Source organism: Physella acuta, unplaced genomic scaffold (assembly GCF_028476545.2).
Source record: "Physella acuta isolate Inbredline_101_S28 unplaced genomic scaffold, ASM2847654v3 ptg001092l, whole genome shotgun sequence".
NCBI classification, from domain to species: domain Eukaryota; kingdom Metazoa; phylum Mollusca; class Gastropoda; family Physidae; genus Physella; species Physella acuta.
In genome coordinates this window covers 179,467-195,490 of record NW_026732609.1, presented here as the reverse complement: position 1 = coordinate 195,490, position 16,024 = coordinate 179,467, and the positions used below count along the sequence as shown (strand labels likewise).

Genomic DNA, 16,024 nt, shown 5'->3' with positions numbered 1-16,024 from the left:
CTAAGAACAAAAGTAATTTTAAAATAATAATATTCATTAGAAATAAAGTTGAGGGGGCACAAGAGTTGGAGTGTTGACAGTCATTTTACTTTGAAGTTTTCCGACGACTTGTGTCTATAAAAGAATCGGTGAATGGTTAAAGATTGTACTCCGTCATTAATGGATAAGCTCTTCGTGTAATTATACTAATAAATATTAATAGTGAAATATTCTTTTCCAAACATTTAACAAGAAATAATATTATGTCATTTGGAGAAAAAAAAAGTTTAAATAACTGTTTTTGGGTTGGACAGATCGGAGCCAACTATCGAAGGCAGCAACTATGTATTGGCGCATACAACCCCGCATTTAGTCTTGTGTAGCCGCATGATTTTCCAGGTGAAAATACATGCTTCGTGTGGCCAGCAACTATGTGTTGGCGCATACAACCCTGCATTTAGTCTTGTGTAGCGGCATGATTTTCCAGGTGAAAATACACGCTTCGTGTGGCCAGCAACTATGTGTTGGCGCATACAACCCTGCATTTAGTCTTGTGTAGCGGCATGATTTTCCAGGTGAAAATACATGCTTCGTGTGGCCAGTGGAGCTGCACTTGAGCAGTAATTTTCTCAAGAACCAGTCATACATGCAATATTTTTTTTTTTTTTAAAGATCTAATTTACGGATAAACTAAAGTGTCAGTTTACCGACTGCGAAAGGTAAAATAAATATTTATGCAAACAAGTCCCCGGGGTGAAGTTTATTTTTTTTGACAAAATGTAATTTTCTTCAAACGTAAACCACCCCTTCCTGCATACACTTCTCACTTAATACAGCTAAATATTTTATTCTATTTTGCTGTTTGAATAAAATCCGTACTATAGATTAATATTGTTTGTAATATATATATATATATATATATATATATATATATATATATATATATATATATATATATATATATATATATATATATATACCGCAACATTTCTAAAAAAACGTTTTCTATGTTGCATCTCTAGCTCTAATATATCGACTTACGTTACAATAGGAAGCTTTGCTCAGCAATGTAACTAGTTAGGTGAAGAGTGCAATAGGACATTGATTAGACACAAGCCAGCTCACCGGTCCTTATCGCCATCAGTTAGCCAACGTTGTCGGTGGTTGAGAGATGCCACAGGCAGTAGATACGTCTTTACAGATATAGCTGACATCGGCTCAGCTTGCTCTACGCGGCCGTGGTCTATATCAGCCTGTGGTCTCATTCAGGTTGTGGTTTATATTAGGTTGTGGTCTATAGCAGGTTGTGGTCTATATTATGTTGTGGACTATATCAGGTTGTGGTCTATATCAGCTTGTGGTCTATTTAAGATTTTGGTCTATATTATTTTGTGGACTATATCAGGTTGTGATCTATATTTGGTCTGATTCAGGTTGTGGTCTATATCAGGTTGTGGTCTATATCAGGTTGTTGTTTGTATCAGGTTGTGGTCGTGGTCTATATGAGCATGTACGTGTGGGTCGACAACCGAGGTCTATTTGAGGTTGAACAGCCGAGGTCTACGTGTGGTTGGACAGCCGAGGTCTATTTGAGGTGGGACAGCCGAGGTCTACGTGTGGTTGGACAGCCGAGGTCTATTTGAGGTTGGACAGCCGAGGTCTATTTGAGGTTGGACAGCCGAGGTCTACGTGTGGTTGGACAGCTGATGTCTATTTGAGGTTGGACAGCCGAGGTCTATTTGAGGTTGGACAGCTGAGGTCTATTTGAGGTTGGACAGCCGAGGTCTACGTGTGGTTGGACAGCTGAGGTCTATTTGAGGTTGGACAGCCGAGGTCTATTTGAGGTTGGACAGCCGAGGTCTACGTGTGGTTGGACAGCTGAGGTCTATTTGAGGTTGGACAGCCGAGGTCTATTTGAGGTTGGACAGCCGAGGTCTATTTGAGGTTGGACAGCCGAGGTCTATTTGAGGTTGGACAGCTGAGGTCTATTTGAGGTTGGACAGCCGAGGTCTATTTGAGGTTGGACAGCCGAGGTCTACGTGTGGTTGGACATCTGAGGTCTATTTGAGGTTGGACAGCCGAGGTCTATTTGAGGTTGGACAGCCGAGGTCTATTTGAGGTTGGACAGCCGAGGTCTATTTGAGGTTGGACAGCTGAGGTCTATTTGAGGTTGGACAGCCGAGGTCTATTTGAGGTTGGACAGCCGATAACTACCGAGGTCTATAAGAAGTTGTACAGCCGTGGTGTACATGTAAGTGTAAGTCGGTTTCATCATCACTGCCCGTCATCCCTGCTGGGGTATGGGCCGCGTCCAAAGATCTTCCGAGTCCTCTATCCTGTGCCATCTTACTGACAAAACTGCCGTGCTTTGTATTTGATACATATAACTGTGTGCAATACTAATGCCAATGTGTGACCTGCCTAACGTTGATGTTTTTACCGTCCAGTTCTATTTTTTTTCTCTTTGTGTATTTCTGGTCCATTGTACATTAATGTTGTTCATCTGGTATATGTTGGTCGTACCCCCCCCCCCTTCCGTTCTGAAATGTAAACACACATTTTAAATCAGTAAATACAGGTTAGACGATCGTCTTGGTACAACAGAACCTGGCTTCTCCCCGCACACATTTACTTTCCTCTTTCATTCTACGGCCTATACTTGCGACTCCTTATATTTTGGCCAGTCTACTTGGACCTACTTATATTAAAATTTATGTAAAAAAAATCGACTCGAGCAACAAGACAGTATTAATACTTTGATCAGCCAAGCGTGAATACTTTTTGTTTCACTTCACTTTTAGTTTCACTTCACTTTTTGTTTGACATTAGCAGAGTTTTGAAGTTCTCACAAACAACGCACGTCTTGCTAACATCGATCTAAGTCTTTTAATATTTATAAAGTAAATTTTCTAACCACTGGGTTGTATTGATTCAAGGTAACGAGACGGGGTCACTATACATAACACCGATTGATCCGGACCACCCGTTATGTTTGTAGTTCTCTCTATAACTTTACCCTGAATATTTTTACTCATTGCATTGTTATTATACCCCTACCCCACACATTTATCATTAAATTTGTATACTGTACCCCACATATTTATTATCATTATATTTGTATTACACATGTACCCCACACATTTATCATTATATTTGTATTACACCTGTACCCCACACATTTATCATTATATTTGTATCACACCTGTTCCCCACACATTTATCATTATATTTGTATCACACCTGTACCCCACACATTTATCATTATATTTGTATCACACCTGTTCCCCACACATTTATCATTATATTTGTATCACACCTGTTCCCCACACATTTATCATTATATTTGTATCACACCTGTTCCCCACACATTTATCATTATATTTGTATCACACCTGTACCCCACACATTTATCATTATATTTGTATTACACCTGTACCCCACACATTTATCATTATATTTGTATTACACCTGTACCCCACACATTTATCATTATATTTGTATTACACCTGTACCCCACACATATATCATTATTTTTGTATTACATCTGTACCCCACACATTTATCATTACATTTGTATTACACTTGTACCCCACACATTTATCATTACATTTGTATCATACCTGTACCCCACACATTTATCATTATATTTGTATCACACCTGTTCCCCACACATTTATCATTATATTTGTATCACACCTGTACCCCACACATTTATCATTATATTTGTATTACACCTGTTCCCCACACATTTATCATTATATTTGTATTACACCTGTACCCCACACATATATCATTATATTTGTATTACACCTGTACCCCACACATTTATCATTATATTTGTATTACACCTGTACCCCACACATTTATCATTATATTTGTATTACACATGTACCCCACACATTTATCATTATGTTTGTATTAAATCTGTACCCCACACATTTATCATTATATTTGTATTACACATGTACCCCACACATTTATCATTATGTTTGTATTAAATCTGTACCCCACACATTTATCATTATATTTGTATTACACCTGTTCCCCACACATTTATCATTATATTTGTATTACACCTGTACCCCACACATGTTATCAGTGTATTGTTAGCATTTAATCCGCACATATCTTATCTGTAAGTAGTTACTAGATACACATTCAGCCCTCACGTTTCCTATTCTCTCTTACAGTTCCATCCAACGATGATGCTGACGAATGTGCCGAGGAGTTTTTTCAAAGGGTGAGTACTTGTCACGTGAACTTCTTTAAAAAATTTAATGGTGAAAAATTGTGGCCTTCTCCACCGACTCCCCTTTGCAGTACCCCTCCCCTCACCCCGCTAGAGAACTACACCCCCTCCCCTCTCCACTTGTACGAATGGCTGCAACAAGTCGATTCTATATAGCTGTAGCCAACACAAACAGTTGAAAGTGCTAAGCGTGTAAAAAGATGGGCTAGCACAGAGCAAAGGAGAGCCGAGGATTAAGGCTTGGTTACAGTGATTGATTTCTTCTCCAGGGTCTACCTGCTTTTTTTTTTAATACGTCTTCTGGAGTCTAGACGTTCGGACTTTTTTTGTCAAAGATCTTTTTTTATATAGAACCCTAGGCATTTGTATTTTTTTTAGCTTTTTTTTTTATAGAGCTCTAGAGTTTCAGATAAAAATAATCAGTTTTTTTAAAAACTGATAAACGTAAGTGTATAGTAGAGGTAGCCTCGTCTTGGTGATCTTGCTCTGTTAACGTTGTCGCTACATATTATATTTAAACAGCCTGCTAGATCTACTTTGTGTATTTATGCTGTGATTGTAAACTGGCTAGCCATGTATAGATACTTGGTATAGTGGCCTTGTAAATTTTACAAAGCAGAGTATGTTCTGGGTTCTCTGTTGACTTTAGGCTTAAAATACTTGACTTAAACATCTTAATTGTATACATGAACAGTTTACTAATGCATCTATTAATGGCGATTCATTTTGAGAAATTATACAACCCCCCCCCCCCGAGGAACAGCGTGGTTGGGTAGTAGAGCGTATGATTGCCAACCCAAAGGTCCCCAATTCAAACCCCGATCTGTTGAGGGGCGTTAGTTGGGTCCAGCAACCTATCTAGGAGAGACAACTCCAAAATCAAACAGCTCGTTAGCTGGGGACAGACACTGCTTTCTAGGAGAGACAACTTCAAAATCAAACAACTGCTGCCTTGTAGTTTGTTCTTGGTTGGACAAAGGCTATGGAAGCAAATCCAAAAAAGAAAAGCAGGCTGAAATCGGAGTCAATGGCCTCCGTGGCGCCTAACCAGTCGACACGTATACTTAATTAAGAACGAAGAAGAAGAAGAAACAGATTTTTCTTGGGTGGACAAAGGCTACGGAAGCAAATGTAGAAAGTAAAAGCATACTGAAGTCAACGGGTCGTATAGCTCATAGCCCTCCAAATTACAATTACGAACGCAGATACAGAAAAGACAAAAACCTAAGCCGACAATTCCACTTAACTAGCCATAAAACGGTTAGCCCAAGACTGAGTTTCCGCTGCCGCCCGCTGCTAGGCCGTGTGGGGGAGACGAATGTATCTGGCATGTTTCTAGCCGGCTGGGTGTAGTGGTCTTTGTCTCGGTGCCATCAGAAGGGGCCGTGTAATAATATCCCTATTTGTTTACCATAACGTTGTCGCTCTCTAAAGGTCAGGGGCTAAGTATATTGCCTTTAGCCTCCATGAAAGCCTGGGCGTCTTTATTTCTCTAAAGTTTTCTCTTACCCTGAGGGTACGTAACCTCAGGCAAAACGTTGTCGCGAGTTGTCACCCTTGGCAGGGGCGGATTATTCTTGCATTATTGTTTTTTTTTAAGGGACGCCCTTCTGGAAGTTATTTTGGAGCGTCAGGAATGAGGGGGGGGGGAATTCGACAATCACAGCTGTATGCAGTGGCGTCACTAAGGTCGAGTGACACCCCTAGCGGTAATCCAGGGTGTCACACCCCCCCCCCCCCTCCGCCATCTTCGACATGCATGATATAGTAAAATTATATATAACTTGGTGTCGCCCCCCCCCCTCTCGTAAAGTGTCATTCTTGTCTAATTATGCGGTTTGTCTATTTAATAAGATATAAACATGACTAGAAACAGCAGACTTCCTCAGTTTAAGGACTTTTGGAGGGTCGCTAACTTGTAGAATAAACTAAACAAACATATTCGTTGTAGTTATATGCGGGTTGCGGGTTACTTCGCTTTTTTAAATAAGGGTCGCCTCTAAAAAAAATTTTGGGAACCTATGTATTAGAAAGTTGAATTATTCTAGTAAATACAAAATTTAGTGTCGACAAATAACGTGGGCTGTGGTCTGGTTACGTTCCCATCCCCCACAGTAGACCCATGACAGCTGCAATCTGCTATGAGCGTTAAGACCTGGTTCAGCCAAAACAAGAGCAACTGGCATTTGGCGCTGGCCCAGTGGATGTACGGCCCTTGTAGACATGATACAATTGATTCTGGGTGGCTTAACATTTAGCTACACAGGCTGCGCGGCACAAAAATGTTTCCGTTGTAAGCAGCCTTGACAGTTGCTTTAAACGTCGGGCCAGGCTGAAGATGCGCATATGCTGCTTTTGTTTTAATGTTGTAACTGGAGGGAACATTTGTGACGAATTACATCATTTTAATACATTGTTGCCATTTGAATTTTCAAGACTGAAATGGAAAGTTTTCCGTGCAGATTATCTCTGGTCCCATGTATTCACACTACCTTGCCTAGAGCTGTATCTATATAGTGGGATGTCTTTATCGTGTCAAAACTGCCACTTGTTAAGACTGTACCACACACTTCCTACCCGATCTTTCTGCACCTTGTTAAGACTAACGTTTGCACAGTACAACGTGTTTATCGTGTCTAAACTGCCAGTTCTTGAAGAACTGAGTTCCTGCCGTGTCTGTCGGCACCTTGTCCAGACCACGTTTTTTTTCGTGTGTAAATGCCATTTTTAGTTGTTGAAAACTCAATTCCTCCGTGTCTGTCGACAACTTGTGCAGACCACTGACCAGAGTTTCTTCCAGGCATCTCTTCGCCCCCCCCCCCCGAAAATTTTTTACCACCCCCCGAACGAAATGAAAATAGAATATATAGAAAATATATACTTTTAACAGTGTTTCCCCCCCCCCCCCCCCGAAGAAAGTCTACCACCCCCCCCCCCCCAAAAATTTCAAGTGCCCCCCCCCCCCCCCCCGGAGAAAAAAGTCTAGAAGAAACACTGCCACTGACTCTATAGTACCACGTTTATTCTTCGTGTGTAAAATGCCATTTTTTGTTGTTGTTGAAAACTCACTTCGTCCGCGTCCGTCAGCACCTTGTCCAGACCACTGACTCTATAGTACCACGTCTTTTTCGTGTGTATAGTGCCATTTGTAAAGACTAAACCATACGTCTTGCACTATCTTTCCGCACCTCGCCCGTACCCCCTTATCACTGACAGGCTGTTGCCTACTACTTTATCTTTGGAGGACATCTCTGGTTGTCTATCTTATCGAGAGAATCTCACTTCGGGTGAAGTGGCTTATCCCCGGCGTACTTTATTAACCATAGCTATTGGATTGATCCCATGTCGCTCAGGTCCGTCTCACTAATGCGGTACGTGCCATGTTTTACTCCTGATTTCTGGCCCGCGACTAGACACGTCGGGATCTGGCAGTATAAAAATAATCAACGGACAGGTGGGGGGGGGGGGGGAATCAAAATTGTGTAGTTATCTAATCAGTTAAATAAGTTCTTTAGAAATATTCGTAACACGGTGGTGAGCGCACACCTTATTTCTGCACTGTATATCGTGTACTGGCTGTACAGGAGTTTGATTTCATACCCAGCACACCTAGCCTTACCTTCTCTCTTTTTCTTTTTTCTTTATATTTTCTTAAATAAAAATAAACATTTTTTTTTAAATCGCTGCGATATTTTTTTTAAACACAAACCTTGAACCAAAGAAAAAAGACCAGACAGAAATTGTACAATTGCTTTAACAAAAATGTTGCCAACTTGAGGAAAATAACAGACTCGTGTTTTTTTTTCTCCATCTGAAACATTATCTTAGCACTTATCATTTAAACTTGTCACGGTATACCCCCCTCACCCCTGTCCCAGATAAACTTGCCAGTGTCTCCCGGTGCTGGTATCAGGATGTTGACCCCGGCATCTCCAGGCCAGCCAGACTGGAATTCCATCTCCACCAGCCTGGCCGATGATCTCAATTTATTTCCGCTTTCACATCACAGCAACACGTGCCTAGCACCGGTTGAAGCAGACGTCTCATATGTTGCACTTCCGCGGCAATAGCTGTTTTCCTGCCTACGTTTTAATGTATTTCCTACCACCACTAGATTTACGGTTATAATCGTTTTTCTGCCTAAATTTTATTTTCTACCACTACTAGATTTACGGCAATAGCCGTTTCCCTGCCTACCATTTCATTTATTTCCCCACTACTACTGCGGCAATACGGAACGGCATGACCTAGCGGTAGAGAGCTAGACTGCTAACCAAATAGTTTTGAGTTCGAATCCGGGTTCAGGTCATTAAGTCCACTCAGCTCCGAAAAGTACCTAACTCACGTTAGGGAATAAAAGATGTCTGTGCATAGTCCTGACCACACTACCCCTTCATATGCCAAGGTTTCTACTTCATCTGCCCAATGTGTCTTTTGCACGAGCGAGAAAAGATGAGATGATGAATACGCCAAAATCCGTTTTCCTACTTATCATTTATTTCCCACCACTACTGCCGCAATAACTGTTTTCCTGCCTACCATTTATTTCCCACCACTACTGCCGCAATAACTGTTTTCCTGCCTACCATTTATTTCCCACCACAACTGCGGCAATAGCCGTTTTCCTGCTTACCATTTATTTCCCACCACTACTGCGGCAATAACTGTTTTCCTGCCTACCATTTATTTCCCACCACTACTGCCGCAATAACTGTTTTCCTGCCTACCATTTATTTCCCACCACTACTGCGGAAATAACTGTTTTCCTGCCTACCATTTATTTCCCACCACTACTGCGGCAATAACTGTTTTCCTGCCTACCATTTATTTCCCACCACTACTGCGGCAATAGCCGTTTTCCTGCCTATCATTTATTTCCCACCACAACTGCGGCAATAGCAGTTTTCCTGCCTACCATTTATTTCCCACCACTACTGCGGCAATAACCGTTTTCCTGCTTACCATTTATTTCCCACCATTACTGCGGCAATAGCCATTTTCCTGCCTACCATTTATTTCCCACCACTACTGCGGCAATATCCGTTTTCCTGCTTACCATTTATTTCCCACCACTACTGCGGCAATAACCGTTTTCCTGCCTACCATTTATTTCCCACCACTACTGCGGCAATAGCCATTTTCCTGCCTACCATTTATTTCCCACCACTACTGCGGCAATATCCGTTTTCCTGCTTACCATTTATTTCCCACCACTACTGCGGCAATAACCGTTTTCCTGCCTACCATTTATTTCCCACCACTACTGCGGCAATAACCGTTTTCCCGCCTACCATTTATTTCCCACCACTACTGCGGCAATAACCGTTTTCCTGCCTACCATTTATTTCCCACAACTACTGCGGCAATAACCGTTTTCCCGCTTACCATTTATTTCCCACCACAACTGCGGCAATAGCCATTTTCCTGCTTACCATTTATTTCCCACCACAACTGCGGCAATAGCCATTTTCCTGCCTACCATTTGATTTATTTCCCACCACTACTTCGGCAATAGCCGTTTTCCTGCTTACCATTTATTTCCCACCACTACTGCGGCAATAACCGTTTTCCTGCTTACCATTTATTTCCCACCACTACTGCGGCAATAACCGTTTTCCTGCTTACCATTTATTTCCCACCACTACTGCGGCAATAACCGTTTTCCTGCTTACCATTTATTTCCCACCACTACTGCGGCAATAGCCGTTTTCCTGCTTACCATTTATTTCCCACCACTACTGCGGCAATAACCGTTTTCCTGCTTACCATTTATTTCCCACCACTACTGCGGCAATAGCCGTTTTCCTGCTTACCATTTATTTCCCACCACTACTGCGGCAATAACCGTTTTCCTGCTTACCATTTATTTCCCACCACTACTGCGGCAATAACCGTTTTCCTGCTTACCATTTATTTCCCACCACAACTGCGGCAATAACCGTTTTCCTGCCTACTATTTCATTTATTTCCCACCACTACTGCGGCAATAGCCTTTTTCCTGGCCACCCTCTAGAAGCCAACTTGCTGACGTCAGTAGGTAATATCAAAGCATTGAGCCCCAGTTGAAAGCCATGAATGAATGCCTGTTGGTTGCGGCAGTGTGGGCAGGTATGAATGGTTTGTTTTGGTGCATGTTTACATTTGCTGTTGTTGTGCTGCCCTCGTAAGGCGAACGGAAGGGGGGGGGGGAAGAGAAAGGAGGCATGGGTTTCATCTGCTTACGTCTTGTGTATGAGTAATTTTCCATTCAATTAAAATCCCCCCTTCCCTCTTGTCCATCTTCCCGCTGCCCTATTAAAAGAGGAGTTAAAAATAGCCTGCTCACCTGTAGACGTTTATTAGAATAATCTTGTCCAGGTAGTTGCACCAGCAAACATTTGGTTTTATTACCGTGTTTTATACCATTTATTTTCTTACAGGACATCAGCTATATATAGTTGGGTAGTTTATAAGGCTTTCATTTCAGCCATCAAATATATATAGTTACACACCACTATATATATATATATATATATATATATATATATATATATATATATATATATATATATATATATATATATGTGTATATATATATGTGTATATATATATATGTGTATATATATATGTATATATATATGTGTGTATATATATGTATATATATATATATATATATATATATATATATATATATATATATATATATATATATATATATATAATATATACACATAAGTATATTACTTTATACAATTTCTTTCAAGTCATCACGTGTTTTGTAATGTAATGCGTACTCTTTCGTTCATTACAATTATCACCATCACATTGTTTTTTATGTGGGGGCTATTGACCCCAAACCCTTTGTTATCCACATAAACACTCTATCCACTGGTCTGGACTGGACAGAAAACAGACGACATTTGTAACTGTAAAGATGCTGAAACAACGGCTGTGATTACAGCCTCCCCCTCCCTAGCATGCCGTACTCTCTGAGAAAGTTGATTATTACATGGGACGTCTAACACCCGGTGTCAAGTCAAGGCACTTCCTTTGTTTTCTTTTCCACTTCAGATTTGTTATTATTATATTTTTTTTTCCTGCTGCAAATTTAATTCTTACGCCCCGGTTTCCACTTGTATGTAACAAAACAAATCTTTGTGGCCCGGTGGTAAAATGGATAAAGGCATAAAGGAGAGATTGTTACCGCTCTTGTGTTGAGTTGCACTTTGAGTTATCTCCCCAGAAGGGGAAATTCTGTAGGCTTTTTTTATTTTTCATGATAAAATATTCGTTTTAGTTTTATGTTATTGTTTATTGCTTATGATTTCGGTTGCTACAGTTTATTTTATATTATGAAATTGTGTATGTGTGTGTATTTTTTATTTTAACAATCATAATTTGAACTCTAACAGAATGGCCTTCATTTCTGTATTGACGTTTGAAGCTATCGTTCAATCGTGTGATTGTATCACAGTCAATTTTACTATTAACTAGCCGTCCCGGCCAGGCCCTGCTCTGGCTTCTGTGAAAAACCTTTCCGTTAAAGACCATTACCTGTGTGTTTAGTAATCATCATAAACCCGGCATTGCCCACCCAAACCACAACCAACCAAAACAACAAAACGCAAACATAACGCTAACACAATTAGAAATACAAACGAAAACAAAAACCTAACAACAAACCCAACCACAACCACAAACACCAATACAAACACAAAGAAAAAACAAACGAAAACAAAAACCTAACAACAAACCCAACCACAAACACCAATACCAAAAAAAAACAACGAAAAAGCAAACGAAAACAAACCAAATCCAAACGCAAAACCAACCAAAAACACAAATACAAACCCAAACAAAAAAAAACACAAACAAAAACGAAAAAAGAAAGAACAAAAACGAACCAAATCAAAACGCAACCACTAACGCAAACCCACCTAAACACAAAGAAAACACTAACGCGAACATAAACGCCCGGGGCAGAATCGCCTGTTTTAGCTTAATAAACGACTATAGTACCCCAACTTATTCATAGTTTTTGCACTCACTTAAACGAACGCGCCTGTTTCAATTTAATGAACAATTATAATACTCCAAGCTTATCCGTAAAATACCTAAAACATTTGCACTTGATCAATCCCCGCTAATTATGTAATTATTTTTTTCCCAACACCAAAACAAAGTAATTAAAAAGTAAATGCTTTTCAACTAATGCAATGGTTTCATAAAGGGAAGTAATTGTGTTTTGCCTAATTTATCAAAGGGAAGTAAGCGCTATAGGACTAAATAAAAACATAATTAGAATTTTTGTAAAAGATGATATTTTTTTAAAACTTGTGTTTAATGAACATGCCGACAATTATTACTATAATTTGAAAAATGAAAATGATTTCCCAACACTTTTAATAGTAATTTTTTAACTCATAAATTTAGACAAACGCGCACGATAATTGATCTAACACTTAAATCCGTAGAAATGCCAACGACAAACATATGCGTTACAGAATTGAGCTTTATATATTAGATTGATAAGATCTTTCTATTAATTTTTAAAAGAAGTATTTTTAAAATCTTTGTTTCGTTAACGGAGAATGGACTGTTTTGTTGACAGCTAGGTGTTAGTGGGTGGTGTGTGTTGGTAGTTAGACAGTAGTGACGTTATGTGTTGTTATTTAGATGGTATTTGACGTTGTGTTGGTAGTTAGACGGCAGGGGGCGGTGTGTGTTGGTAGTTAGATTGTAGTGGGCGGTGTGTGTTGGTAGTTAGACGGTAGTGGACGTTGTGTGTTGGTAGTTAGATTGTAGTGGATGTTGTGTGTTGGTAGTTAGATTGTAGTGGGTGGTGTGTGTTGGTAGTTAGACGGTAGTGGGTGGTGTGTGTTGGTAGTTAGACGGCAGTTGACGTTCTGTGTTGGTAGTTAGACGGTAGTGACGTTATACGTTGGTAGTTAGACGGTAGTGGGCAGTGTGTTGGTAGTTAGACGATAGTGGACTATGTGTGTTGGTAGTTAGACGGTAGTGACGTTATGTGTTGGTAGTTAGATGATAGTTGACGTTGTGTTGGTAGTTAGACGGTAGTGGACGTGTGCTAACAGCATGAGCCACTAAGATGCCCCCCCCTCCCTTATACCAATATCAAGATTACGAGAAGAGATATCCCCTATCTGTCAGCACACGGAGACTTCATTCCTTCAAGTACTTAGTGCTGGGCAAACTGACGTGTCTTCGCTGAGGAGCGTACTGGTAGGCAATCCTACCGTGCCGGACTGGTTCCACCGGCCTCTTAAATATTCTACACTGTAGTTCCCTAGAAATCTGGTCCTACACGATCTTACCATAGCTGTGTTCATGTGCCTGTAAGATATTTAACGTAATTTAAAACTAAACGGCTTTACACCAAGTGTGTGTGTGGGGGAGGGGGGAGAGAAAGTCAAACAAAAAGGGGCAATGTTTCCACATTCAAGTTTGTGAGATCATGCCCGCCTTGAATGATACCAATCTAGAAGAAAGTATAATACCTGCTTGTTATGTGGGCCATGAAATGATTGCATGGAATCCTCGCCTTTTCAAATGTCAAACGTGCGGGCGGAGACAAGGCTCAAGTTGTTCTTCAAAGCTGGAGGGAATTAGCTGATAAGTCAATCCGCCTTCATCGGCACTTTATGCCAGTCGAGGGCTTTCAATGGCACCCTCGCTGCTCTTTAGAACCATCTATTTTGTGTTGGGTGTTTTTAAATATAGATCTTGTAGCATGTGGACCATTCGTTTGATTTAGCGGGTTCTATGCAAAACGGTAATGCAAGGGGAGGGGGGGGGGAGCACTTGAAATGGGGTGAGAGATATGTTAACAGTTCCGTCTGTGTCTTTTATCCTTGTTTTAGATACATATTTCACCGTTATAATTTTTTTTTCTTTGTAGAGAAGGACGAAATTTGTTATGTCTATTAGACAATTTACTGCAGATTCTGAAGCCGTTCTTGTCTTTGGGTTAAGGTTAAATTTAGGGTTGGGTTTCATAAGCGATACTGAATAGTATCGAATATCGCTTGTCGTTCCTCTACCTTGAACTTAACACGCAAACACCGTCTATTGCATGTCTAAAATTTGATATGCTACATAATCCCACACTAAGGGCCGTAACGTCTTGCTTTATTGACATAGAGAAGGTTTTTTTTATCCAGGCCTAAATGACTAATGTAATCGTTGACAAATCTTATCAGCAAGATAGATCAAGCTGTATCGATGAATGTATACATTTTTTGGCACTAAATTTGCTAGAGGTTTTGTCGACAGGTATCGGAGAATAAATTTTAAAATATTTAACGTTGAAGGTTTGGCTTTTAAAAAAAATCTATCAGTGAAGTATTTCTCAATCTGTTTATGTATGTACTTTTTGTGTGTGGATATTTGCAGTTATTTACAGGGAGAGGGGAGAAATGTGGAGTTAATGCTTTCACTCTTCTTAACATCTCTTTAATTATCTTAATCACACGCCAATCTTTCTCAAAACGTATTATAATTATCGCGCCATTATAATCATGCCATTGATCAGAAATGTTTATTTAAAGCTTTTAAAGTAATTTGGACTGATGGAGCGAATGTATGTTGCCGTCCCCCCCCCCCCCCCCCCCCCCCACCGTAAAGTCAACAAAAAATGATTCAGTACGTGATGAGGCTGACAAGAGCTCATTGGTTATCTAAACATGTGTAACCTTTGACCCGTCTATCATAGAGTCACTCAGTCTTGCGTGCAAATTAGATGAGATGACAGATTTTTAAAAAAAAATTGCTGGTTTCTACTTTATTTAGAATAGGTAAATTCACTTTTAATTAAGGTGTACTAATTTAAAAAAAAGATTTTAGATTGAAATGATGATTATATTTTTTTAAGATTATGGATGGAAAATTATAGAATAATATTTTTTAAAGATTTATGATGGATAATGATGGAATCATATTTTTGTTTAAAGATTATGGATGGAAAATTATAGAATAATATTTTTTAAAGATTTATGATGGATAATGATGGAATCATATTTTTGTTTAAAGATTATGGATGGAAAATTATAGAATAATATTTTTTAAAGATTTATGATGGATAATGTATGGAATCATATTTTTGTTTAAAGATTATGGATGGAAAATTATAGAATAATATTTTTAAAAGATTTATGATGGATAATGATGGAATCATATTTTTGTTTAAAGATTATGGATGAAACCAACACACAGATCACATGGCCATCAAAGTTAAAGATTGGGGCCAAGTCCAAGAAAGGTAAGGACATTTTACTGTGTTGTTACTTGTTAACTTATATTATAGCTACGAAATATAAAAGACCCTTGTTCTTCATCCTGGCTACACATCCTTGACCTGCACCCTCACTATGAACCGTGCTTGACAACTTTACATCCTTGACCTGCACCCTCACAATGATGCGTGCTTGACCACTTTATGTCCTTGACCTGCACTCTTAATCTCGACTATACTCCCTAGACCTGCACTCTTAATCTCGACTAACCTCCCTTGACCTGCACTCTTAATCTCGACTAACCTCCCTAGACCTGCACTCTTAATCTCGACTAACCTCCCTTGACCTGCACTCTTAATCTCGACTAACCTCCCTTGACCTGCACTCTTAATCTCGACTAACCTCCCTTGACCTGCACTCTTAATCTCGACTAACCTCCCTTGACCTGCACTCTTAATCTCGACTAACCTCCCTTGACCTGCACTCTTAATCTCGACTAACCTCCCTAGACCTGCACTCTTAATCTCGACTAACCTCCATTGACCTGCACTCTTAATCTCGACTA

General features: G+C 39.8%; 1 protein-coding gene across 2 annotated transcripts in view; it reads left to right on the top strand.

The window, feature by feature from the left end:
* The window catches only part of LOC131955674 (protein bicaudal C homolog 1-B), a 66,187-nt gene that overhangs the window by 5,490 nt on the left and 44,673 nt on the right, over positions 1-16,024 (top strand). For both annotated transcript variants that reach the window (XM_059319872.1, XM_059319873.1), the window contains exons 2-3: positions 4,170-4,219; positions 15,416-15,485. In XM_059319872.1, the coding sequence (XP_059175855.1) occupies positions 4,170-4,219; positions 15,416-15,485 (120 nt within the window). The remainder of the gene's footprint in view (positions 1-4,169; positions 4,220-15,415; positions 15,486-16,024) is intronic.